Source organism: Saccostrea echinata, unplaced genomic scaffold, assembly GCF_033153115.1.
Source record: "Saccostrea echinata isolate AGI-Se365-2 ecotype Australia unplaced genomic scaffold, CSIRO_AGI_Sech_v1 ptg000002l, whole genome shotgun sequence".
In the NCBI taxonomy this organism is placed as follows: domain Eukaryota; kingdom Metazoa; phylum Mollusca; class Bivalvia; order Ostreida; family Ostreidae; genus Saccostrea; species Saccostrea echinata.
The window spans coordinates 5,380,467-5,408,415 of NW_026889751.1; the positions used below are offsets into that span (position 1 = coordinate 5,380,467).

General features: G+C 32.6%; 2 protein-coding genes across 2 annotated transcripts in view; one reads left to right on the plus strand and one right to left on the minus strand.

Annotated features, from left to right (window-relative positions):
• LOC133203780 (uncharacterized) overlaps positions 1 to 18,295 on the minus strand; it is a 36,317-nt gene extending 18,022 nt beyond the window's left edge. The window contains exons 1-10 of the mRNA XM_061339568.1: positions 18,129 to 18,295; positions 15,632 to 15,862; positions 14,726 to 14,892; positions 14,434 to 14,618; positions 10,761 to 10,950; positions 10,547 to 10,632; positions 10,010 to 10,214; positions 9,746 to 9,897; positions 9,445 to 9,622; positions 8,377 to 8,482 (exon numbers count right to left, since the gene is read on the minus strand). Of these exons, the coding sequence (XP_061195552.1) occupies positions 8,377 to 8,482; positions 9,445 to 9,622; positions 9,746 to 9,897; positions 10,010 to 10,214; positions 10,547 to 10,632; positions 10,761 to 10,950; positions 14,434 to 14,618; positions 14,726 to 14,892; positions 15,632 to 15,862; positions 18,129 to 18,295 (1,667 nt within the window). The remainder of the gene's footprint in view (positions 1 to 8,376; positions 8,483 to 9,444; positions 9,623 to 9,745; positions 9,898 to 10,009; positions 10,215 to 10,546; positions 10,633 to 10,760; positions 10,951 to 14,433; positions 14,619 to 14,725; positions 14,893 to 15,631; positions 15,863 to 18,128) is intronic.
• A 1,880-nt stretch (positions 18,296 to 20,175) lies between these two features.
• LOC133205872 (uncharacterized) lies at positions 20,176 to 23,901 on the plus strand. Its single transcript, XM_061341760.1, has 5 exons — positions 20,176 to 20,211; positions 20,323 to 20,446; positions 20,620 to 20,806; positions 20,907 to 20,992; positions 22,496 to 23,901. Exons 1-5 carry the CDS (start codon positions 20,176 to 20,178, stop codon positions 23,899 to 23,901), a joined length of 1,839 nt encoding a protein of 612 aa, XP_061197744.1.
• Positions 23,902 to 27,949: the final 4,048 nt, after the last annotated feature.

The window sequence follows — 27,949 nt, forward strand, 5'->3', positions numbered from 1 at the left end:
AATACACACAGAAAAAAATCGACAACGCTTTATCATTATTATCAAATATTATTATGTGAAAATGAAAAAAAAAAATAAATTAAGTAATACATCTCGAATATCTAAACTTATCGTCATTAGAAAAAAAAAACATGCGTGTATTAATCTGATGGAAGCATTTGTTAGAGTTGTTTTCTGTAATTGATTTAATTTCAAATACTTCTCTCGATACACACCAAGTCTAGTTTCTGAAGTTGATATTAAAAAAGATACTGGAGATCCTCATTAACAATATCTCCGTGGTCTTTACAGACAAAGTTTTCCAACAATCTGTGGGAAATCCTACGTGCACTCTACTTTGTTCTCCCCTATTAGCCGACTTGTTTATATATTCTTATGAAGCACAATATATTTAAAAACTAGAAAACACTTGCTTTAGTCTTCAATTTCACATTAAATACAACAATTAACATTTTATCAATTCATAATATTTATTTTTATTTATATGTCAACTCAGTATACCTGGGAGACTTTTTTAATTTTCATTATACATTTTTTTTAATCAGACAGAAATGGTAGGGCTTTTTCATCCCAGAATAATGCTTTTAATCTCATTTAATCATTTTGGGTACCAGAATCTCCTTTTAGTGGATATACTAATAATTATGTAATTGTTCATTGAATTTTTATTTCAAAAGTAATTTCTCTGTTTTTAAATCTTCAGAATATTTATCAACTTGAAATAACCAACCCATTCATGCTACTATAGTAACCGAAGTTCGAATTCAGTGCATTGACTCCTCTGGCTTGATTTGCACTGCATGAAGACGAACATCTCACAGGATAAAGCCCTGTTGCTAAATACTTACCCGCACCTTGAGGTTCTGTAAAGAAAATAGCATTATTTTTTTTTTTACACTTACTGAGGTTATTTTTTTGAGGTAAAACGTCTCCAAACTCCAAAACATACGTATGAAAAGTTTTTGACACAACACAAGAACCCAGAACTTGCGTCATCTGTGAGAAAATGAGAACCTGTTGGTAAAACGACCAAGACGACCAAATACTTTAGTTTTATTTCGATAAATAAAGTGAAAGTCATAGTGTACGACACACTGTAAAATCTCTAATTTTCGCAGGTGCTCATTTGTTTTTGTTTATTTCATGGTGTTAAGTGACACATGAATTTATATTCCCAACAAAATGTTAAAATTTCATGAGACAGTATCATTTTCCTTCTTCAACCATAAATTCTAATCCTCTCAAACCATTTTTTTTTCAAACTCAGAAAATTAGACGTTACGAAAATGTGATTTTGCAATTAACCTAAAGCATCAACATATGTTTATTTGATTGAAAGCTTAAAAAGTACCAATAAAACATACATATAAGAAGAGAATAAGAAGTATTCCCTTAAAGCAATATGAGCTGCAATTCTGAGAATTTTATTTTCCTGTTAAAATGTGCTGTTATGATAAATTTGTATGTAACTTTATCCTTTATGGTAAATTAGACCAAAATAAAGTACTAAATTGTTTCAGAAGAAAAATTTCTGTACCATCATGTAATTTATAGTATTATATAAGAAATTAATTTTGTACAGGATGACAATAATTTAATTTTGCTTCAATCAAAGCATATAAATAGTTCTTCTACTGCAAATATGAACAACAAGGTTTATAAACTTTTTTGTCATTGTAATAGTTAATAACAGTTTTGTAGCAAAAACATTTAACATCAAATTTGCAGGTCATATTGCTTTAAGGAACTTGCTGTAAAAGTCATATTCTCGGTCATCCTATCACCTCATCAGTCTGTTATTATTATGACCTGAGAATAAACTCCCCACAGTCAATTTACAATTTGAAAGCGATGAACACGATTCCTGCTCTAGAAAAGAAACAAAGGTTTGATGGATGTTTTCCTCGGTAAAAAAATGTCAAACAGCACAGTGTAATTTTCTTGCCTGTGAATATTTTTCATACGTTCTTCTTCCACCTTCCATTACCGACAATTGAAATGAAAAGGAGCAATCTGGTTGTCCTTCCAAGTTGTTTTATATGGTTTTTAAAGACGAATACAAACATAAAATACGCAATTACACCCAATATACACTAATTTATACATTTTCACGACAAAAAAAAAATTAAGAAATACATGTTATCAGGCTTAAATGAGAAATTTAATATTAGATTGTATGTAGCTATAAAGTGTTTGGAGACCAGGTCCATCGGCATCGAAAGCAAGTTGTTTTGACTTGCTTAGATGGCCGAGCGGTCTAGGGCGCTGTTCCTGTACTGGTAGGAGACAGATTCCGTAGGTCGAGAGTTCAACCCCGGGTTGTGGTGGAAGTGGGATTCCTCATAAAAGTGAATTTCTTTGTGCTTTCTATATTAATATTTCTTCACTTAGGACAGTTATGTTATTAAGAGTTGTAAAATGTGCTTTACAAAATAAAATTAATCCATTACAATGTATATCGGTAACGATCTTCTAATAAAACTAATGTCCATATAACTGTATATATATATATATATATATATATATATATATATATATATATATATATATATATATATATATATATATATATATATATATATATATATAATCATCGTGTGAACTTCATTTAAAGTCAGAACTATCAATATAATCATCGTGTGAGCTTCATTTAAATTAAAGTCAGAACTATCAAGCTCTTTAGTATTGCTTTACAATAGAAACGCCAACTATTTCCAATAATTCTATCTTAACTTTTCAACCATAATCATTTAAAATATCCATAAGATATTTCACTTCTGACGAGGTCAACATTCTGATAGCAATCAAGTTCAAGTTTCATATGGCTGCAAATAACAAACTGCCTGTGAATTATAAGTCTATATACGATGGTTGGTCCGGAAGTTCGTAAATTCATTTGTGAACTGTACTTGATTTACGTCATGTAATGCTTTTCATTTTTTAAAATACAACTATTTTTTTTACTTTTAACTAAATTTCATTTCTCTTCCAACAAATGGTATTTAATTAAAAATATGTATACAAAATGATGATCTTAGAGCACACAGATTACTTACTCTGACTTACGCTATTTTCAAAATTATATTTATTGTCGGAAAGGAAAAGGTATTGAAAAGCAGGCATGGATGTCGGTACAAATTCTTTCTCTTGGTACAAGGCCATTTTCATTATGTTTTAAACAAATAGTTGTAAGTGAAATAGGAGAACATATTTGTAAATTTCACTCATTGTTAAACAGATTTAATTAGTTGTTCAAAAAGGAATTTTATCTAAAATGAACAGCCTCTAAAGATACGAATGTTCCGTGCACCATACCCTTGTCAACATACATTGTATGTATTACATTTTTGATTCATATTCAGATAAATTAGTCGTATACAGTAGTTTTTTTTTAATGACTAATACCTTCATAAGCATGCAAAATGCATTTCAGTATCAACGAATATTGCAATATCTGTAAAAATACCATTTATTATACAATTTTTTCAAACAGCTCTCGTTTATAGGCAGAAGTTACCTACATTTGATGGTAAAAACCTCTGCTAATTTTGCAGCAGACCATACGTGTATTATAGCACATATGTCCTGTTTGTTAACTTTTTATAATGGTTAATTTCAAGCAAAAGAATCTCAATGGCAAAATCACAAAAGGAAACAGATGTTGAACAAGAATTTATCTTCGACGGGGATCATAAAATTAATCATTTACTATCTCTAGTCGATGAAAAAAAAATCAAGAATACGTGTATTTAAGGTAAACATTTCATGCCTTAGTTTACAAGTGTAGCTTTCAAGAGCATAAAAAACAAAAATATGCATGTACTAGTATTTTTGGAAATTGTCAGACTCTTTTTATCTGTATATGGAACTTTGTCAACATAATGAAATCTGCATTTCTTTAGCTTCGGATAGAGAAATGATAGATAAATGATCATTTAAAATGTACTCTACTTATCCTGTTATTACTATATTTAGCGCCCTTTTTCACAACATTTTTGACAACCTGATCCTTGTTAACGATTTTTTAACATACCTGTTTATTGTAATTTTTAATAAAAAAAAATTTCGTATTCAGAAAGCCATTTGCGTATAAAATATGTGTAGAAGATGAACATCAAGCATGTTAAAAACTCCAACTATACAATAAAAATTTAGAGAAGAAAAACACAGACCCCTAAAAATTTTGAGGTGGGTTCAGCTGCCATGGAGGAGTAAGTGTCCCCGTTTGACTAGTCACATCCGGCGTGATCCTTTTGTCATGCTCCGGTAAACCAATATTCAGTATGAAAATAATTGCCTGACAATTTATATGAAAAATATCAGTCAAAATTCGACCCAACGATAGAGAGTATTTGCAAACAAGGTCAGTATATCGACTCTTGAATTTGCGAAATCGAGACATTAAATGAGACCCTCGATACCCTTGTATAATCAATTTATCTGTCAGTAGCTCTCGTCGGATTAGGAGTTGTTTTACGTAGCACTTTCTTATTGAATTAATTGAGAGGAACTATATGAGCTATTAATGGTATTTGCCTATTTGAAACGTTAACTCGATATTCTCCATTGAACTCTACATATGACACAATAGAGTCTGACATATATGTTTCATAGATGAATACTCGGTATTTTACTAGAGAAAGACATTGATGCAAAACGAACAGCTAAACATTATTATAAACGGAATGAATTCAACTTTTCTGTCGCCAACTTCCAATATTTATGTAGAAAATGAATATCGTTAATTGATAAATTTCCTTCAAATATCTAAATGTCTAATTGAAGGCCAAATTTTGACAATCGGTGTTCGTTCCTCATGTTATGTCCTCCTTTACCATACTGTATTGATAAAAGAAGCTAGAAACTGAACCAAAGTCTCATCAAAAGTGATAAGAAAAATCGGATTTCTTTAATCCGTTAAACAATTTAAATAGTATGTTTTGGAACAATAACAGTGGATAAAAAATGCTCTAACATAATTCCAAAGAACCTTTGGGAAGTTTAAAATCTTATAATATGTATCTTGTTGTACATAATATTTAGCAATCAAAGCCCTGCTTACCTGCAAGATTTATTTATTTTTCAAACTTCTAATGCTTACACTTTACGTTCAGAATTTTCAGAATTACGTTCTAATTTAGACCTTCGCCTGCCAAAACACCGCAAAAAAATTGTTTATAAAATTCTCTCCAATATTCTGGTGTTCATATTTGGAACAGTTTGCCTTTAGATATAAGATGTGCACCAACTATGTCAGTCTTTAAACGAAATGTAGAAAAATATATCTTCATCAATAGAATTTCATTACTCTGATTTATATCTTTAGAACATGTATATGGTGTCAAATCTTACAAATACAAATTATATTACTTTATATGTCATGATAATATATTTGTTTATCATTATTATTATTATTATTATTATTATTTATATTCCCATGAAGCATCAAAACATATGAATTTTCTACGCTTTATACAACCATTCCTCATGATAAAATAAAGAGCAGACTTTTTGACGTCATAGACAACTGCTTCCTCAATAAAAATTGAAATTGAAAATTTTCATATCTTCTGAGTGGTCATCAACAAAATTACTTTGTTAAAAATTACTCTGATTTTACATACAAGTACTCTGAAATTGATATTTCAAAGATGCTGGAGATCCCCGTAAACATTATCTATGTAGCTATAAAGTGTTTGGAGACCAGGTCTTCTAAAAATTTGCTGGAATTTCGATGGGTATTAATTGTGCCCCTTTATTAGCCGAACTGCTTGCATATTCCATGAAGCAGAATTTATTCAAAGACTCCTACATGAGAAGAAAACTCTTGGCCTTCAACTCGACAATTAGATATATATATCGACGACGTTTTATCAATTAACAATAGTTACTATCATCCATAAGTCAACTCGATTTATCCCAGTGAAATCAAAATTAAAGACACTACAGCGTCTGCCACATCTGTTTCATATTTGGATGTTTTACCAACTATAAACGATAATGCCCAACAAATAACTAACAAACGGGATGACCAGCTTTTCTATCGTCAGCTTCCTTTATTTATATAGTATTAGTCCATCAACAACTGCAAATGGTGATTATGTCTCTCAATTGATTCGATACACAAGAGCATGATCTAAGTGCGATCAATCTTTAAACCGAACCAAGCCTCTGACAAATGAGTTGATGTTACAATAACTTCAACAACCATGTTTAAAGTCAGTTTTTCGAAAATCTTTTAGTTTGTTTGTAAATACAACCTATCGTTGGGTCGTATGATTTGTAAGGTCATTGCTTTTATTCTTGATTTGAGTACGAAGTACTCAGTATATCTGGCCTCTAGACCACAAACTGAGAACAGACTTGAGTCAAAATTTTGATTTTGAATATCTTGAGTTTTATTTAGCATAAACATTTGCAGGTTTGTATTATATTCAAGTTCAAACATATAATGAGAATTTTGTTTCACTATCAAAATTATTTCAAAAGTTATATTGATTTAAAATTTTGACTAAAGTCTATTCTCAGTTTATGGTCTTGGGGCCAGATCAATACATAGGGCTCAAGGAGGGTGTAACCGGTCGACAGGGGACCCTCATTCTCCTGGGCACGTGGGAGTGTATTGTTTGTGTGATCACGTGTAACCTGATGGCCTTCCTAATGTATATGTATTTTGTTGTTTTGCCAAATATAAACGTGCAGCCATGTTTACGTATTTCAAAATTGAAACCTGACAGAAAAGACCCGACTCATTTAGCTCTACGCCTACAAGTAAGGGTGTAATAAACAGAATAATATTGAATGTTATTGCACTTTTTTTTTTACATAACATTGGGCGTTAATTTTTACAAATATATGCCATACTACAAAAGCAAAAACAAATTATTTATGAAAAACGTATGACTATTAAAGTGGTTTAGAGAAAAATATTAGCAGACAGTTGAATGTCATGAACATTTTATTACTTTTAGACATTTTTACAAATAATTGTACATGGAATGGACAGAAGGCGTTACATTTATAAACATTGTAAGCAATTAATGAAAACAGGAAAGCAAAATAAAAACAAATTAAAGAAACAGTAAATATATATTTTGTGTTTTAAAAGTATTAAATAATATTACGAAATAAAATGGAGACCGGTTGACTCACACACATATACACCCGCTCACCTACACAGGTTTATCAACTGATATTGATTATTATCTGAAACAAGATCAACTGTATGCAAAGCATGGTCCTCCATGGCGCCTGATCCCACCTCTGATGTTTTGGAGGTCCGTGTTTGCTCTGCTCCTATTTTGTATTGTTTAATGGACTTTTGAGCTTGAATACTGTTCGTTATCTCCTTATATTTCATAGATAAAATGAATATCATAAACTGTAGATGAGATGAATGTTATTGTGATTTAAGCAAACATAAGTTTTATATCTGTTCTTATTAAATTAAATTCTATTATACTTAGAGGTGACTCGTAATATATTTCTTTAGAAGGAAACAATTCTAGCAAAGTGTTTGGAATACAAGGTGTTTCAGACGGATTGCTAGTTGAGTAGAAGTACTTTGTCCACTTCAAAGAGTTCATTGATTCTTGAAAGTGCTTGGGTAGAAAGCCATCACCAGTTCTTAGAATAAGTTTCTCTCTCTCTCTTTCTTTTTTCTCTCTCTTTTAGCTACAGTATTCGTCGTTGATTTTGATCTAAATAAATTCATTATTGTGTTTCAGGAGTGTATTACCATAATTTAGCGTGTTAAAATTAAGAAAAGATCACTTTTTTTCTGCTTTCTGTGATGATTGAGTGATTTTACCTAACGAGATGAAAAATAAGTTATGAAATAATGCAGCAAGACCGTTTTTTCTTTGGCTGAATAATGAAAAAAAGGTTACATAAACTGCTTCATTGTCCAATTAAGATAAATTTTAACAAGCTTTAGAAATTAAAAATACCTTTAAGTACATTAGACTATGAAATTATTTTAATTATATGCTGAAGTTCTTGCATCATCAGTCCTATGGTTCGTTGAAACTATATCTGGAATTTCAATATGGGAAGTTCTGTCTATTTGGCATCGACTGTTTGTTTGAAAAAAAGGAAATATGTGTACGATATCACAATATTTAATAACTACATGCTTGTTATCATATTTTCAACAAACAAACAGAAGACTATCTTTTTGCAGTTCTACTCTTCTTTCGATTAAATATTATGTCTTTAGATTAAATATTATGTCTTTAGATTAAATATTATGTCTTTAGATTAAATATTATGTCTTGACATTAAGATAATCTATATATCTTAAAATTGTTTTATAAAAAACATTACTTTTACTTTATTTCTTGAGTTTTGTTGTAGTTGTTGTAGGATATATCTTACCTTCTCCACCAAATTGACAGCGCAATTAAAATCATGACTGCTACTGTAACAGATATGACAACAGCTATTGTCGTAGACTCCGAGTCCCCCGTGTTCCGAACAGAATCTGTAAAAAAAAAAGTTAGTAATGTAGAGTATTTTTGTATGTCTTTGAAAAACATCAAAGTATTCTCGACCATTTTTTTGTTTATTATAAACAAACGTTTGGTTGCTTTTCTGCCAAACAGATTGAGATTTTGTCAAATTAAAAACAAATTAACTGAAGCTCTATGTTCATTTAACCAGTTAAGTTTTTTTAAAGAGTTTAGTATGATTCCTTATTGTAAATGCAAAAGCAAATTTAAGGTATACTTTGTTTTGTTTCCATTACACAATATTTATAATTAAGAACTATTCAACCTCTGTCTGTTACAAAATACATGTTTATCATATGTATGGTATTTGTTATCTGGACGGAATAGAACTATACACAAAGGTTGCTTGTCTAGAGTTGTTGGTGTGAATCGTGAATCTCTTGATTTTTTTTTTACAGAAGGATCAGTCCTTGAATAGTTGTCTGAGGTGCCACTGGTTAACGTTCTTCTAATGCAGAGTATTCCTGTCCAATACTCTTGTAAAGTTCCTCCATTCTTCATTGTAAGCAGGTGTCAGTACAGTTCCAATAGCGTAGGGGTATATATTATATAAAGTTATCAATTATTAAAAGTGATAATTTTATGTTACGATTGTTTGACGATGCTAGATAATACACACAGCAGGGGATCAAAATACAATTCACATATACTTAATTGTAAGGTGTCAAATACAAGAACCATTGTTGAAGATCTCGTCCTTTACGAATTATTCTGTAACATCCCTATCATCTGTTTATCTATAGTTTTGACATAAGCATAATCATATGTGGATATTTAACTGGAATCCTGAATATCTCTAAGTTTCACTTAAGATGGAGGCCCGTTTCTTAATTAGGAAACCTATCTTCTGTCAGCCCAGTTTTACTGCCAAATTACTCATCTTTCAGTCAAAAGCTTATAGAACAATTTTCAATTCTACGATTTTCAGACGTACCTTGTTTGGAGGTCAAATAAACCGTGTTTCCCCAGACCATTCCAGAAGTCGATCCATTATTGAAAAGCGCCACTGCAAATTGTAGACCCTCTTCAAGAGCTGTTGTTATATTGTATTTGTATGTATCGAAATGTTTTTCATCATTTTCAATTTTGACTCTCTTCCAGTTTATGGTATCCTAAAAAATCTTTTGTTTTTCTTGTAAAAGTCCATTTTAGGGCAATAATCATCGTGTGAAACAAAAATATGAAATTGAAAATTTATTTAGATTGCCATTTGCGCTAGACAATGTTGTACGTACCTGACAATTTACTACAAGACCATGCAAATCTCCTCGACACCAGTAATATACTGCAGTATCTACAGGAGGACCATGAGCTCCCCTGCTGTATGTTATTTCAAATGTGTAGCTTTTAACAAGCTTAGACGACACAAAAAGAGGCTTATATTCATCTAAAATAGAGAGAAGTTTCCATTATTTCAATACAATAAACAATGGATATTTGACATTTAATACTACTAAAGGAAAAGAGAACTTTTATTGAAAAAAAAATATTCACATTACCGGAATTTTTGGCGGTAATTTCTATTGTTGAAAGAGAAGAGGTTCCGGCAGTGTTCCACGCCCAGACTGACATGGTATACACGGGCAATACAGGGAGGTTTGATAATTTTGCCATATTGCAGTTGACCATAGTGTCGTTTGGTGTCGATGTTTGTGAAACGTTAACGCTATAACCACTTATCTCTTCATTCAAGTATCGAGTCGTCTGCATGATTGAATTAGAGTAAAAAATCTCATTTTATACTTTGTCTTAATAGTAATTTCTGACTTAAACATTTGACCAGATGTCTTATAAACAACTCACTGACCAAAATTATTTCTTGCGATATTTTTTAATATTTTGAAATAAATAATTTCGGATACTACAACAATGTCAAAGACCGGACATTTTCTCAAGTAAGTTCACATCATCAAAGCTAAACTAAGAGATGTTCTGAATTCGTTTTATGATTAATAATTTGTTTTCTTAATTTAAATATGTTGGTATATACAAGTACATGTAAAAGATGCTATAATGACGTACACAAATCATCTTACTTTCCAGTACACTGCAAGGCACTTGTAACTTCCACATTTGTACAAAACATAGGACCCTGTGTCTGTCAATGGACTGTGTTGTGGTTCTTCAAACATGAAGATATTGTATTTAAAAGTAGATGCAGCGCAAGAACCATGGAAAGAAACTAATAACAAAAAGAACAGATTCTAATTGCGTTACTTTTCGTTCGGGAATATTGAATCATCTACTCACTTGAATTACGGGTCGTGAAGTTACATTCAGAAACACCGCTCCAAAATCTGGAACCAAAAGGACGACATTTTACCCCAGCAGTGTAACTTTTTGACGGTTGAAGATTTTCAAACGTTAGGGACATAGAAGCTGAACTTGTACATATTGAACCAGATTTGCTCATCGCTGTCCATTTACTCTTAGGGGGTACCTGAGAAGATATGATCGAACCTTTTTAAAAGATTTGTTTTATATGTAATCAAACTTATACCCATAGCTCCCTTTCTAAGGAGGAAATTCTTCAAAATCATACGTCAGTTTTGAATATTTTTAATACTCCTAACAACCAAAATGAATTTGAATTACCATATCTATATTGGGTTCAAGTAAATGTTCTATCGAGCCTCTTTCTTTACTCCTCACTAAAATTTTAACAGTAGTGAAGGAGAAACTTCAAGAGTACTGTGCAACAATATTTTCGAGAAGTGGTGTAAATCAGATGTGGATACTCAAAAATTCCAAGGAACTTTTGGAAAATTTGAAATCACAAAATTTTACCAAAATCAACAGCATAAAAACTTACGACTTTTCAATTTTATATACAACTATTCCCCACGATAACTTAAAGTCGGGACTTTCTGACATCGTTGACAGCTGCTTTTTCAATAAAAATGGAACTCGTAAATTTACTTACTTTGTCATTCATCATTTGCAAAATTACTTTGTTAAAAACAATCTGATTGTACACACAGGTACTCTGAAGTTGACATTAAAAAGATGCTCGAGTTTCTGATTGAAAATATCTATGTGGTTTTTGGAGACCAGGTCTTCCAACAATCTACTGGAATTTCCATGGGTACCAATTGTGCCCCGTTATTAGCAGACCTATTTTGTATGGCATAAAAAGAAGAAAACACTTGCTGTGGCCTTCAACTCGACATTTAGATATACTGACGAGTATTGTCAATAAACAATGGTTATTTCCACTCTTACATGTATGTCGACACGATATATCCCGATGAGCTTGAGATAAAAGATACCACAGATTCTGACACATCTGTTTCATATTTGGATATTTTATTAGAAAAAGACGTTAATGATAACCTAACAACCAAGCTTTATGATAAACGTGATAACGTTAACTTTTCAATCGTCAACTTCCCATACCTATGCAGCAATATACACTTATCACCTGCATACGGGGTTTATGTCTCTCAGTTGATTCGATACGCCAGAGCATGCTCTACGTATGAACAATTTCTAAAACGAGCTAAATTATTGAAAAACAAGTTGATTAAACAAGGATATCAGCAGTCTCGTTTAAAGTCATCATTTCGTAAGTTCTATGGTCGATACAATGACCTAGTCAGCAAATACAATCTATCATTAAGTCAAATGCTGACTGATTTTTTTCATACTAATTGTTAAGCCATTATTTACACAATGAATTGTCAACGGATTTTTCCGTTATTTCGCGATCATGACAAGGAGCTCACGGCGGGTGTGACCGGTCGGCAGGGGATGCTCATTTCTCTATGGCACCTGATCCCACTTCTGATGTTTTAGAGGTCCGTGTTAGCTCTGCTTCTAAATTTGTATTGTTTAATGGACTTTTGTGCTCGAATACTAAAGGTTGAATATACATAAAGTCATGATTCTAATAAACCCTGAAACCAAAACAAATCGTAAACAAGACAAGAACACAAACCCCCTTGGTCGCCCGTGATTAGAGGGTCTGCTCTAGAGTCTCGAAGTGAGGAGTTAATCTATAATCTATATACGTCGCGGATTCGAATCCCACTGTGGGACGTGGAGACCAGTCCTTCGGATGAGACCGTATAAACTGAGGCCCCGTGTCGCAGTAGGTGCTGGTACGATAAAGATCTCTCATTACTCAATGACCGTAAGTGCCGAGCATAGGACAAAATTTGCAGCTCTCCACCGGCAAGTGGTGACGTCTCCATATGAGTGAAAAATTCTCGAGAGGGACGTTAAACAACATACAAGCAAACGAACAAAAAAGAACTCCCTTGAAAACCAGAGATGGGATTAGGTGTCGAGGAGAAGTAAGCGTTCCCTGTCGACCCATTACATCATCCATGAGCCCTAAGTATTGATCAAGTAAGTGGGTGTAATCCATAGTGAAGATAAATATTAAAAAAAATTACATAGCAGTTTGTATAAAACATGGCTGTCAAAATACAATCCAACAATAGATTATATTTGCAAGCAGGATCATTATGACGGCATAGAATTTGAAAATGTTGACGCACGTAGACCTGTAACATCAAGTTATTTGACGGTAGCCTTCCTCGCTTTATAAATTACTCAGAAAATGCTCTTGTCTACTGAATCAGCTGGAATATATAAACACCATATGCAGGTGCTAGTGTAATATAAACACATGTACATAAAATGAAAAATTGATGATGGAAATCTGAAGTCATCCTGCTTGTCATAAAGGTAAGTTTACAAGGTAGTTTGCAATTAGCGTCGATAGTCAGTAGAACATCCGAATATATGGTATCCAAATACGAAACAGATTTGGAAGACTTTGTAGCAAATTGGGATATATCGAGTTGATATATAATGTCAATTAAAAAAACAAAGTATATATATCTAAATTCGAAATGGAGACCTTAGCAAAGTTTTCTTTTTCTAGTGTGGAATTCTAAGATAAATTCTACTTCATAAGAATATAAAGGTCGGTTAGTGCCTATCGGAATTCCAACAGATTGATAGAAAGCCGAGTCTCCAAAGACTCTAATAGATATTTTCAAAGAGGACCTCCAGCATCTTTTATTATCTACTTACAAAGTACTTATGTTTACAATCAAAATAATTTTTTAACAAAGTAATTTTGAAGATAACCAATCTCAAGTTATAGATTTTTTCTGAGTTACCATTTTTATTAAAAAAAACTAGGCCTTAGTTGTCTTTGATGTAAAAAGCCTGGTCTTTAATTCACAGTGAGGAATGGTTCTACGACGCGTTGAATAGTCACGGGTTTTGACTTTATTGATTTTTTTTTTAAATTTGGAAATATAAAACTTCCTTAAATTTCTATCACGTTTATTAAGATCCACTTGATTAAAATCACTTCTTGAATCTGTCATAGAACAGTACCTAAAAATAAGTTTTAATGAGGAATTAACATAGAGGCTTGGTAAATCATTTACTTAACCGTGCAATGTATCTTTGTTTCTAAGGACTCTTTAAGAAGTTTGACAAATCTTACTTTGCCTGGTATTAACATAATGTGTGAGCATGTAATAGTACCTAATTTACAGAAATAAATTTGAATATAAATGAAATTTAGAGCAGATTTCATGCGACACGACGGCATCGTATTTCAGCAATCGTTGCCGCTCTCACGCGTGGTCATTTGATGTCTATCGAAAATAAATTTCATAGCCTCTATATTTACTGACCAGATCATATAATGCATAGCTCGAATATGAGTGTCAAAATTCCTAAGACAGTCATTTTTAAACAGGTTAAGAATCTAACTCATAGCTAAATGTATGCAAAATTACGTATCAAAATATACCGACCAATGTCACAGTGAAATGAAAATTTATGAGATAAAGAAGCAAGTTTGGATGTGCAAAGATTCTTTTTTACTTTACTTTTCTGTAATTTTCTTACTAAATTTCCTTTATACAAAATCAATCTGTACAGGTGTCATGTTTACCTTGGGTAAGAACCATCCAGACTTTGATGGCAGATCAGCAGAAGTGATGTCGATAAGGACAGAGCAGTTTACACCTCCGGTCTCGTCGTTCACCGCGCAGGGCGAGATTGGTAGCGTCCATGTTAGATTTACTATTGTTTTTGATGCCCATATCGAGCGAAAATTATTCACTGGTTCTAATTGTACTGAGAGAAAATATTTTTTTGAAGGCTAGGATAAGCTATCACATTTTCGACTATATGATTTTAATGAAGAATGCAACATTTCATAGTGTTAGTGAAAGATATAGTACCATTTTTGTCATCTGTTGTTGAAATCGTTCTGGCCTCTTCTGTGTTGTTGCATACATTTATCACGATGAATTCATTTAGACCCAGCTGATTGTAGTTCCCAAGCGAGATGTTGCAAAACAGCTTCTCACCTTTTCTCTGAATGTCACATATACTGATATTGGAATCTCTGTAGAAATGGTTTAATGAAAAGGGGAAATAAGAAAATCATGACGTAAGGTGCTTTAACCTTCACAAAGCATACTAGCACTCATATTACTACATGTACTACATATTACTCCAAAATATGTATTGATTAATGGACTTTTGAGCTTGAATACTGTTCGTTATCTCCATACATTTCATGTAATTGAATTTTACTTTCATCCTTTATAAAATAAAAAAAAACTAATTTAAAGAATATATTATAACAAATATTCATTATATCACCAACACGTGTTCTTTTGTAAACACACTTCATGCATGGTTGGTAAAAAAATCATCATTCATTCAAGTTCGTGCATAAATTTCAAAGCATGATTAAGATTCAAAATTAATATATATATATATATATATATATATATATATATATATATATATATATATATATATATATATATATATATATATATATATATATATATATATATATATATATATATATATATCTTATCTGTGTTTATTTCATCCAGTCAACTATACTTTTGTATGTTTAGTGATTAGAGATGGACGTGTTCTTTTATTTGCATATAACCTTAACAATTTTGAATGAAAATGACCTGTGTTTCCCCCAAGATACTCTCCCTGACCTTAAATGATCTGTTCCCTAAATTTTCTAGACCCGCTCCTTTCAAACAAATAGATAATTCGTGAAATGACATTTCTACTGTGACTGAAAAAAATATCAATTTTATTTGAACGAGACCTACCTGGAGTTTGATAAAATCCAGCAGGATGTTTCCGAGATCCCTTCCCATTCACATCGAAGATAGCGATAGTTCTTTTCTACACAACCAAAGTTATTAGGCATGCATGCTAAAAAAAGCATGGCAGCCATTGTTATTATGGTTGTATCAATGATAAACTTAATAAGTTCTACACGCTCCTCAACAGCAACATTCAAGTCACATTTAAGAAACTCAACAAGCGCCCCCCTCCCCCTTGCAAAAAAAATGAAACTTACATTTCAGGAAGATGCCAGTCAGGAACCCAAAGAAACATACCCAATATAAATAATCCATTCTCCCAACATCATGCCTAATCCATGGAGAGGTAACACATATCATTCATTGGTACATCATAACATCATGATATCAGTATATTGGTCATTTATCTAATCTTCTGTAAATATTGTTAAACGTCAGGCTACCCTCGTCATTACATAGCGCTCCAGATACAAAGCCCAAATAAGATTCTTTTAAATAACAGATTATCTTTTGCCCATCAATCTGTTTGTGACTGTTTTTTTTTTTTAAATCTTTAATATATAACATTTTTTGTATTTTCTGGACATTTGAGGCTTAAGCATCCCTGAGTAATGAAAAATTTCATACCAACTTTAGAACAGCATGAATACTGTCTTACGATCATCCTAAGTTTGTATCTTACTTATCATTCGACAATATTAATGAGACTATACTCAGAACAAATGCAAAGAGATTTGGCGTCTTTGTGACCAAAAGTAAAGTGAAAACTATTCATTTTTTCATGTACTGTCTTGAGACATAAGTTTGGTTTTACTGTATTGATTTCAAACAAAGAAGATGGGTGAACATGACGAGCGAAAAGCCTATAGTGTGACAAACATGAAGATGAAAAATTAAATTTCAATTATATCACAATTTTCCTTGATATTTCATCTAACATTAAAATATACTTTATGTAAAATCTCTACAACTTGCAAAAATCCCTCAAAGATTGAAATTATTTGCCTATGAAATATTATAAACACACTTCAGCGGGCAAAAAGAGTCATTTTCTCATACTATAACACTATATTTCGATATGAGTGGGTCCTCGCTCCACTTTTTTGAAAGTTAATCCTCAAAGTTTGCATAAAAATATACAATTTTTGTTTACCAAGAATATGGTGCAAAGACCCATATACCTTAAAAATATACTTTTATGACACTTTCATTTTGTATTATGTATCATTTCTTTTATCTATATATTTGCAAGACCACGTTAAAATATACTGAAATTATATAAATATAGACTTTTTCATGTATAACCCCCCTTTTTTCAAGTTATAAATGTTTCTCAATTGTATGGTTAAATGTGAAAAAAGCAATAAGAAAGGTTCTTAGTAGGTTATGATGTCCAAACTTAGATGTTCCTAAGCGTAACCTGTCCATTCCGGATGTTGTGTGTGCCGAAATTTTGCCACATACGATCTAAACTTTATGTCCCTTTCAGTAAATTCATTTGTTTAAAATTTTGTCTAATCCGGGATGTTGTGTAAGCCGGCCAATTTCTTTGGTGGAGACAAATTCAAATTTTACAACGTGATAGAACACGTTAAAGGGGTTGACATTTAAGTATTAAATATCATTCTTGCGGAGGAATGACGTATTCCGATTACCAAATATAGAAACATTTCATTATATGATTCATTCGTAAACCTTATCGTTGTCTTGTCACGTAATTGAAAAAAATAGTTTGATGCTTAATCGCACCACGGATAAGAATTCCTAATAGTGTAAAATGGAAAAAAAAATAGTACCTTTATATCTAAACGTAATTAAAGGTCTACGTCTTTCTCGCTCCGTGCTGTATAGTCAATGGAAATCATTCATAATGATGATGAAATAATTATAGGAATCATCATTATCATTATCATCTTCATCATCATCATCATTGTAATATTATTAATCCCGAATCAAGCATTCCAGTTCCAACATTACCGCTAAAATTGGGTAAGATATGACAAAAGCATATATATGCATTTTTCAATTTTTTTTTTTTTATCAAATTCATGCAATTTTGGGGGACATGACGAGCTTTTGATATGCTGTATTTGATGGAGGTTCGATAATGTTTTGCTTGGTTTCGTCAAAATTACTTTAGTTGTCTTGCTGAATGTATAGATGCATTATATGTATTTGGTTGTAAAGTACAGAATTGTTTCGAATTCTTAATATGAAAAGGAATATGTTCAGAGGCTTGTTTTGGGAGAATACCACCTACTCGAAGCCTTATGTGGAATGCACACCGACTTTTGTTGCAAGAAGATACACCTTGCGAATCACACCTTGGGTGGATCGGACTGCTCGGTGCCTGGATTTGTATATGGCTTGTATCTTACGTTTTTGCTGGGTTGCTGTTTTTTCGTTTTCATGCACCACCAGTCCATCCGAAATGTTACATCTATTTAGGGTCGACTTTCACATTTAACATTATTTTTGCTAAATTCCTATGTGAACTTACCCAATGACATTCAGCAAGACAACTAAGGTTATTTTGTCGAATTTCTTGCACAAATCAATCAAAGAATCATCACACAAATACTGTTCAAATCTAAATCTAACTGTAGATGTACATCCTTTCATCTTTGCACCTTCATCTGAGTTAGGGTCTTCTTCAGTGTCCGCCATCATGGGCATTGACAAACAAGTAAAACATGATTCCCCAACCCTCAAAATTAACATGAATAATGAAATTGAAATTATATGTATTAGACATAATTATATAATATTTTCATTTATTCATAGTGTTTATTATAATAATACCTCGGATTCATAACTAGAGATTTCAGTTTGTCCCGCAATTGTCAGTCTCTAACGTTATTTGAAGTACGATCCATTTCGGTGACTATACTGGTCCTGGTGTATTTTCATTGTATTTCTAAATTTCAGTTTGTGTGGCAATTGTATATCATACAGTTTGAAAGTTCAGTGTCATGAGCTCATAATGTAATATATATGCTACATGTAATTATCAAAGCACTGTCTCTCAAAATTCAAAAGACATAAGTCAAATTAACCATTCGGAGAATGGATCGTAACACTGGTATTTTCATAATGCTAATAGCATAGGCTTTCTTCTCAAAGGTTAAAAAAAAATACTCAATTGTATATCGGTATTATGAACTATTTTGGAAAGTAGGTCAAAGGTCATTTTCAAAAGTTAAGGTCGGTGATATTGGTATTTTACAAAATCATAGTACCAAGAAATGTAGTAAAATATCAAATCCATACATGAAATATGAAGATAACGAACAGTATTCAATCTCGAAAGTCCAATGAAACGATACAAATTTGGAGCAGAGCAAACAAGGACCTCAGAATTCAGAGGTGGGATCAGGTGCCATGGAGGAGTGAGCATCCCCTGACGACCGTTCACAACCGCCGTTTGCTCCTTATCATGATCGGGAAAAAACCCGGAAAATCTTTTGACAGTTCAGTGTATAAATAATGGCCTAACAATTAGTATGAAAAAAGTCAGTCAGCATTTGACTCAGTGATAGGTTGTATTTGCTGACAAGGTCATTCTATCGACCATAAAACTTGCCAAATGATAACTTCAAACGAGACTGTTGATATCCTTGTGTCATCAACTTATTGTCAATAACTTGCCTCGTCTTAGAAATTGCTCATACGTAGAGCATGCTCTGGAGTACGAATCAACTGAGAGACATAAACCCAATATGCAGGTGATAAGGGTATATTGCTACATAAGTAAGGGAAGATGATGATTGAGAAGTTGAAGTCGTCACGTTTATCATAAAGCTTTGTTGTTAGGTTACCATTTACCTCTTTTTCTAGTAAAATATCTAAATATGAAACAGATCCGTCAGACTCTCTTACAGTTCTCAAGATATAAGGCGGGAGAGATGGGCTGACAGACGGACAGACAGACGCAGTGTAAAGTGATCCCTTAGTGTCGCTTTGTTCTGCAGGCGACAATAAATAATCAAAAGATCAGCATCTATTTAAATTTTGTGATGGTGGGAATAGGTGTTTGAATCGTTAAATTGTGTAAGTATTTTGGGATTGGCGTTAAATTGTCGAAATATATAAAACTTATTGAATGAAACCTGCAATTGTTAATTTTGTTAATTTATTGATTTCCAAGAAGAATAACTTCACAAAAAAATCGCAGGGTCATTTTTTTTCAATAATTGTTCTCTAACCTGGTTAGCACATTTTCTATCTACCCACACTTATTCATTAACATGTTTTATTTTTACTGCAAATGATTTTGCAAAGATACTTAGATGTAATTGTGAATCTCTGAGGTTTAAAATAATATTGGATGCGCGTGAATCTTGGCAGTGATGTTAAAAAGGTATATATATGATTGGTTATCAAATTAGCAAATCGTGAATTCTAATTCTAAAATAGGTCTTCGATAAAATTCCATCTTCACTTTCTTTCTTAGATGAATTTGATTGGTTGATAATTTTGTTATTCATTAACATACTTTATATTTGAATTCAAAAGCAGACCTACGCGCAGTATTCCCTTGAACCATTATGAATCAGAGTGAATCTATTACCGCATACGTTAAGGTAAAAAAAAAAATCACAACAATTATAGAAACCTGTCCCTTTCTTTTATGTTTTTACCCTGCAAAGTAAAAACTTATTTTCATTTTCCACTTTCTTTTTTTTCCAAAATAGGGTAATACTGGAGAATGGAGATATTTCTTAGGAGGGTTTATGCTTGTGAGTCTGGTATTCTCGGAGATGGGAAATCTGTTCTTAATCATTGGAATATACTCAAAGAAGCTCGACAGTGTAACAGGTAATTTTTTAGTGTTGTTAAAGTTTACTTTTCAACAACTATTTAATAATAATAATACTAATAATAGAAGTCGAGAGTTGCTCTTTCAAATGAAATTCAATTTATATTTAAATAATTCAATCAATTTCCTTTTTTAAAACCCTGATTATCCATAAAAACTGATCAACTTACAGCAAAAGTGATAAAGGCTCTCACACTGACTGATGCTGTGCTGGGCATGCTGCTTATACTTCCATCCTGTGTTTCTATGCTTAATGAGGGGTGGATCTTTGGTGGTGGAGGTTGTATTCTACAGGGTCTCCTTTCTAACACTCTGCTATCATCACATTGTTTTCTCATGCTGTGCCTGGCAATCGAAAGGTGAGGGATCAGTTTAGGTCGTTTATGGTTCTTTTATTTGGTGAAAATGAATGTTTAAGTAAAAAGTTTTGTTAATACCCATTCTTTTTTTTAATTACAGATTTTATATGTTGGTAACAAAAAATCCGTCAAAGCCTCTCAGTAGTTTCTGCAACGCTGGAATTGTTGGCATTTTCTTGCTTTCTGGTAAGTCGATTATATCTTTTTAGCTTTTATTCCAGTTGTGTGAGTTCTCTAGAAGGATCTCGGAACAGTTATATGTTGAAGGATTTGGTGTGCGACTCTAAATCATAAACTTGACAACTTTCACTTACTCTAAATATTTTAGAAAATTAATCCTTTTTTGTGACATTTTTTCGCCGTAAAACATACACTGGAAAAAAGAATAGCCATAAAAAAGTACAAGCTAAAAAAGAATAAAATATATATTTTAGAAAATTAATCCTTTTTTGAGACTATTTTATGTCATAAAACGTACATTGGAAAAAAAAGAATAGCTATCAAAGTACAAACAAAACAAAACCAGAATGCAATACCTTTCGTAAGGGTAGTAGAGTACTATGATTTCTGCACCTTTTCATAATGAATGATCTAGGATCAATTGCTCTTAATTCATCAGTTATTTTGTTTTTGATTTAAGGTAGCCGGATCCCCAGGTTCTGAAAATCAGCAGTTAAGTAACTGAAAATGCTCACAAAAAATGTTTCTGTATTCACAAATTTATGTGTCTTTACCCATGATTTCATCAATATCGTTCATCATATTATCTAGGGAAAATTATCAAATCTCAAATATTTTTTCAGAAACGCGAATGAAAGCACCGCTATGCATTTTCTCTCTAATTTCAAATTGATTAAAAATGCATTTTGGAATTTAAAAAAATTCAGATATCCAGGCATTCGGAGAAAACTGCATGTTTCTTTTTTAAACTTATTCTGATATTTCAGTTCTTTTTTTAATTCAATTGTTATATAACGCATACCGAAAAAGCTTTGCTATCATTGGACATTACAGACCACTTCTAATTTCATATCATGCTAAAAATCATAATGGTATCTAAGGCTAAATTATCGAAAATTTGATTTCTCTTAAAAGGTATTAATGTTGTACTTTTATGGGGTACAAATGTCAACATTTTACAATACAGTTTCTAAGACTTCAAAGAACCATGAATCATATACAGATGCATGAGAAGAAAATTGTTACATAAAAAGGGATTGCAATTTCAAGCTTTATTTTGAAACTTTTTAAATTTAGAAAATAATTTGAAGAGTTATCCTTCCTGGATGAAGATGCTTCCCTTAAACATTTGAAAGATACATATGTATTTAAAATTAACAAATCAGGAAATTAAACATCTTGTACCGCTTTTTTCATAATATATAGTCAAAAAATATTTAGAGGAGGTTTCTGTATTTATTGCAGAAGAATTAAACACCTTGTACCGCTTTTTTCATAATGTATAGTCAAAAAATATTTAGAGGAGGTTTCTGTTTTTATTGCAGAAGAAGGATTATTAACAAATATTCTTTCAGGGTGTTTATAAATTACATATTCTTAAGAAATAACTATCAAGGCAAAATCAACCACCCCGCATTTATTTGATATTTCACTGTTTTTCACCTTTAGCGTCTAAATTATTCAAGTTAAAAACAAAGATTTTCAGTTGTATGAAATTTATCCTTTCAGGTCTTCTGTCCGGATTTCCTCTGTTGCAAAACAACAGCTACAGATACATGCCGGGTATCTACCATTGCGTTTTATCCGCGGATACATTTCCGCTTTTTATCAATTTGATGATGTATGTAATTCCTCTAATGGCTGTTACGTTCTTTTCCATTCTTACATTGATGAAAACAACATCATGCTGTGTGGGAGGGAACAGAATATCAGTTAATCCTATTGAGGAGTCCGAGGCAGAAAATCGATTGAGGGAAGAAAGGATAGGAATGGCAAGGGCGTCATTGTTTCCAACACTAACAACCTTTCGTGAAATAGATGAAACAATTATGCTTCCAAGGGTCGAAATAAGAGCAACAATTGCGTTGTCATACTTGAATTCCCCGTTGTCAGTCTTATACATCATAGCTTTTTGTCTAAAGACTCTTGCATTTTTCTGGCTCGATATCCAAGGCAAACTCGCTGGAATAAGTCTCTTATTTTATACAATTGCAAGTTTCATCCAACCATTTATTCTTTTTGGAGTGAGCGGTGCTTTGCGAAAATCATTCATCAATTTCATTAGGCGAAGAAATGTTGATACCACACCAACGCATGTTTTTCGACTAATAAGAAGATCTCCTCGACCAAGAGAAGAACATGAACTATGTCGAGACATCCCGACTTTTCTAAGACAGTCATCTGCAGTGACGATACACGGACAAATATCTTCACAAGTGAATGTAAGCAGTGAAAACTGTCTCGAGGAAACCCGTGCATGTATGTCCAGCTCATCTTCACTGGGAAGTGATAAGTCAAAATCTTCAAAGAAGGAAAACAATCTCCTGAAACACACAGTTGTAAAACGACCACGAATTGATAATGACCGTCGATTTTCTCTGCAAAGTACCAACGCAGACAGTGTCGATTCTATGCTCGTCAATGTCGGTGCTTCAGTGGAATCGAATAGTAGATGGTCTGTTTCTACAGCCAGTGTCATGACATTGAACATTCCGGAACTACAAATGCCGTGTTCCCGTCCTAGATCTAGAATAACTCGTGTTATGTCAGAAACAACTCACGAATCACCGAGAGGCAATACTTCTCCAACTAACAGTATTTCAAGTGAACGTTTGCTCAAACCGTCTTTGTCTGCTGGAGTGATGCTGTCTCCGAAAAAACTCTCACTTGGACGAGAAAGGACACAGTTCCGAAGTTTCTTGATTGATGACACTAGATTGCCCCTTCCTCCAGTGGAGGACGTCAGTTCGCAAGAGTGCTCACCTAGGGAGAGTAAGGAAATCCGTCAATCTACCATCTTGAAAGAAGTGAAACCATTCCTACCCCTCTCTCCACGGATATCTAAACAGCGGTCAAGGAGTTTCGTTATACGTATGGATAGTCAGACTGACTCTGTCTTCGGAGAGGTGGACTAGCAATTAATGTAATAATAGAAGACTACCGTGTTCTGTTCTCTATCTTTACCATTATAATGCAAATATGAAAATATTGATACCATAAATAGTATACTAGTATTCAAAAGTAGGCTATCATAGTCAGAATTTCGTATATATTTCATAGTGTGTTTTGTTTTATGATTGATCATTTCTTCATTGCTTGTACATTACCTTTGAGTACTTGTAAAGTATCCCCTCATTTTATGTTTGTTCTCACACACACACAGTAATCTAGCATATTTTACTAAGATGTGATTCTGCAGATTTAAGTGACTTTGTTGAAGTGTGCAATAGTTGATGTAAATAAAAATTAATTTTAAAAAAGTGTTGTCCAATGTATATCGTAAATCTGTTCAATTACATTTCATAAAACTTCAGTAAATCGACATTGCAACGCGCGACATAATCTACAATACAATATCAAACTTTGTGCATCAAAAGAAAGTACTATATAGCTACACTAGAATAAATTCTAAACCAGGAGACACAGTCTGTATGCTCCAAGAAAAGCTTTAATGATCTCTTACAGAATACTCATAAGGATAAAGAATATATCTTTGGTCGATGGAAGAGAAAATGCAAAACTTATAAACCTCCAATGGTTTAATGGACTAACAGATTTTTGGATTCGCTCTTGTTTATCATGGAATTCAATATATTTCTCTGGTATATTTATCAATTTCGTAGGAAAAATGCACGATTTTGGTATTTGGGTAAGAAAGAAGAAAGTTCGAAGAAAAGCTACATGAAATAATCTAAGGGTATTAAATATATAACTGTAAATGAATGTCAAGTGTAATTGTCAATGTGAATATTTATATTTTGATTAATATGAGGACAATAATAAGACATATACATGGTTGTAGGAAAGACAAGATTTAAGCGTCATGTGATCTGCCAAAACAATTCACAATATCATTTAAATCAAATATACCTAACAAAAATTTTCAAATTACGTTGTACATCATAAGAACCATAAATTCTCAAATTACACCCCATAAAAAATAAAGAACTAATAGTTCTCTTAGTTGAATCTTAGTATTAGTTTTGGTTGTACTCATTGTATGTTTAACGTCCCATTGGAGAATTCTTCACTCATGTGAAATGTAACTAAGTGTTCTTCTTTTTCTCTTCATTCAACTTTCAGTCCATCTGGACACATTATTACTTGTGATATAAGTATATTCAAAATAATGACTTGAAAGCAATCATATTAAAAAGTCCTATATTAAGGGAGCCCCTATCTTTCAAAAGGCGACAGGGCTTCATTTCTATATATTATGATCTCCGTCGAGGAAAATGCTAGACGATGGGCTAAATATGAAGGGGGAGATCTTTGACATTCAGTCAGAATTCGCATTAGGAAATTAAAGTACAAAATACAAACAATTTATGCTTCCTTTTTCAGTAGACCGGAACTGAAGAAAGAATAGGAAAGACCACATGAAAAATGTTTTTGGTTCCAGCTGACAAAACCTGTTATTTTATAGTCTTTGTTCGTAAGATTCATTATTACAATTGCATATTAGAAGAACCTGCTTTTAATTCCTCATCTCGTAATCCAACATATACTTACAATTCTCTTTCAATAAATTACATTCTTTAAAATCAACTTTCAATTTTAAATACTTTTAACATTCCAGTCAATGGAAGAGAGTTTGATTTACTGTATCTGTACTGGATTCCAATTTCCAAACCTTCATAAAAATCCTTACAAAGGTACATGTTTTTTACAATATCCAGTAAATGTTCAAACAAGCACCTATCCTTACACCTCACCAAAATATTAACCGTTGTGAAGGAGAAGCTTCAGGCGCATTGTGAGAAGTGGTCTGAATGAAATGTGGATTCTAAAAAAAAATCCAAAAAACTCTTGGAAAATTTGAAATCTCAAAACTTTTTCAAAACCATATGCTTCGATACATACCAGGTATGACTTTTCTTATTACAACAATTCCTCTCGATAAATTAAAGAGCCGTCTTTTTTAAATCATAGATGTTTTCTCAGTAAAAATGGAACTTGTAAATTTTCATATCTTTGGTTGGTCATGCACAAAATTGTCTTTTGGAGATCAGGTGTTCAAACAATCTGTTGGAAATCCGATCGATACTGATGGACTTTTGCGAGGTGCTAACTTTTACAGTCGACGACTTACTTTGAAACTGGGACAAGATACTATACGGAAGCCCTTTAGTGATATAAATTCTTAGACTTATGGTTGATTCAAAAATAATAATGGGCCATTGCAAAGCACATATCACGTTGTCTAGTAAGGGAACGGCAACACTCCTTCAACCCTCCTTTCCTTTTCACCTTAACCAATTTATGCCAAGTTTTCCTTCTTACACGTTTTCTCCCGTATTTGATTCCCTCAGAATGATAGTGTGAAAAGAGATGCCGTGTAGTGGGTTTCTTTAGCAAGAGTAAAAATTGGCGTTTTGCTTGCTCAAAGGTATACTAATAATTTTGGCGGACACAGGGTTCCAAAAGGAAAGAAGTTCATCTTGTACATGAGTACATTGTATTCAGTACGTTTAATATACGTAAAAGTTTTAGTAAAAACCATTAGAATGAAAGATAATGTTTAACAACAAACTGCTGCACCAAAGTTATTTTTCTTGTATTTCGTACTTAAACACAAATACCTATACGCAGATTTAGCGATTAAAATTTTAGCGGGATACCATAAAATTGCTTAAATAAACCAAACTTAGAGAGCCCCGCTATAAATTCCAGCTATACAGTACTAACCTTCCAGAATATAAGGTATTTCAAGCTATGTTATCCTGCTTCCCATAATCTTTTTTGCTAATTGTATATCGGTTAATTAATGTTAGCTCACCTCTTTACCTCTAATCACTATCAAAGTTTTCTTATCTTTATCAATTTTATGCCATCGTGCATAAATGTCAAAGTAAGCCGTCCACTGTAAGATTAAGTGCTTCTCGCAAAGTCTAGTTGTGCTCCATTATTAGCCGATCCGTTGTTTTTATATTCCTATGAAACAGAATACATTCAAAAACTGCTACATGAGAAGAAAACTCCTACTGTGACCTTCAGCTCAACATTAAGATATATATCGACGACGTACATGTATTATCAATTAAAAATATTTACGCTCATTAATACTTCGACTTGATATATCCCAGTAAACTCGAAATAAAAGATATCAAAGAGTCTGCTACACATGTTTTATGTTTGGATTTTTTCACTGATTATAGACGGTAATGGCTCAATAACTAAACTGTATGAAAAACGATTGACATCAGCTTTTATCAACTCTCATTATTTAAATAATCTGGGATAACGAACAGTAATCAAGCTCAAAAGCCCATTGAAACAAAATAAATCGAGAGGAGAGCAAACACGGACCTCTAAAAACGTCAGAAGTGAATCAGGTGCCACTGTGGAGTAAGCATCCCCTGTCGACCGGTCACACCTGCTATGTGCTCATTGTCATGATCAGGCAAACGAAAACATCCGTAGACAATCCAGTGTTTAAATAATGGCCTAGCAATTATTAGGAAAAACGTCAGTCAGCATTTGACTTAATAATAGATTGTATTTGCTGACAAGAGGTCATTATATCGACCATAGAACTTGCGAAATGATGACTTTAAACGAGACCTCTGATATCCTTGTTTCATCAACTTGACTGTCAATACCTTACCTCGTTTTAGAAGTTGTTAGTACGTGGAGCATGCTCTTGCGTATCGAATCAACTGGAAGATATAAACCCCAAATGCAGGTGATAAAGGTATATTGCTACATAAGTAAGGGAAGTTGATGATAGAAAAGTTGAAGTCATCGCATTTATCATAAAGTTTTGTATATAAGTTACCATTAACGTCTTTTTCTAGTAAAATATCCAAATATGAAACAGATGTTTCTAGTACAATGTGACAGACTCTGTGGTATCTTTAATTTCAAGTTCACTGGGATTTATCGAGTCAACATATGAATGGAAGTAGCTATTGTTAATTGATAAAACGCCGTCAATATAGCTAAATGTCGAGTTGATTGCCA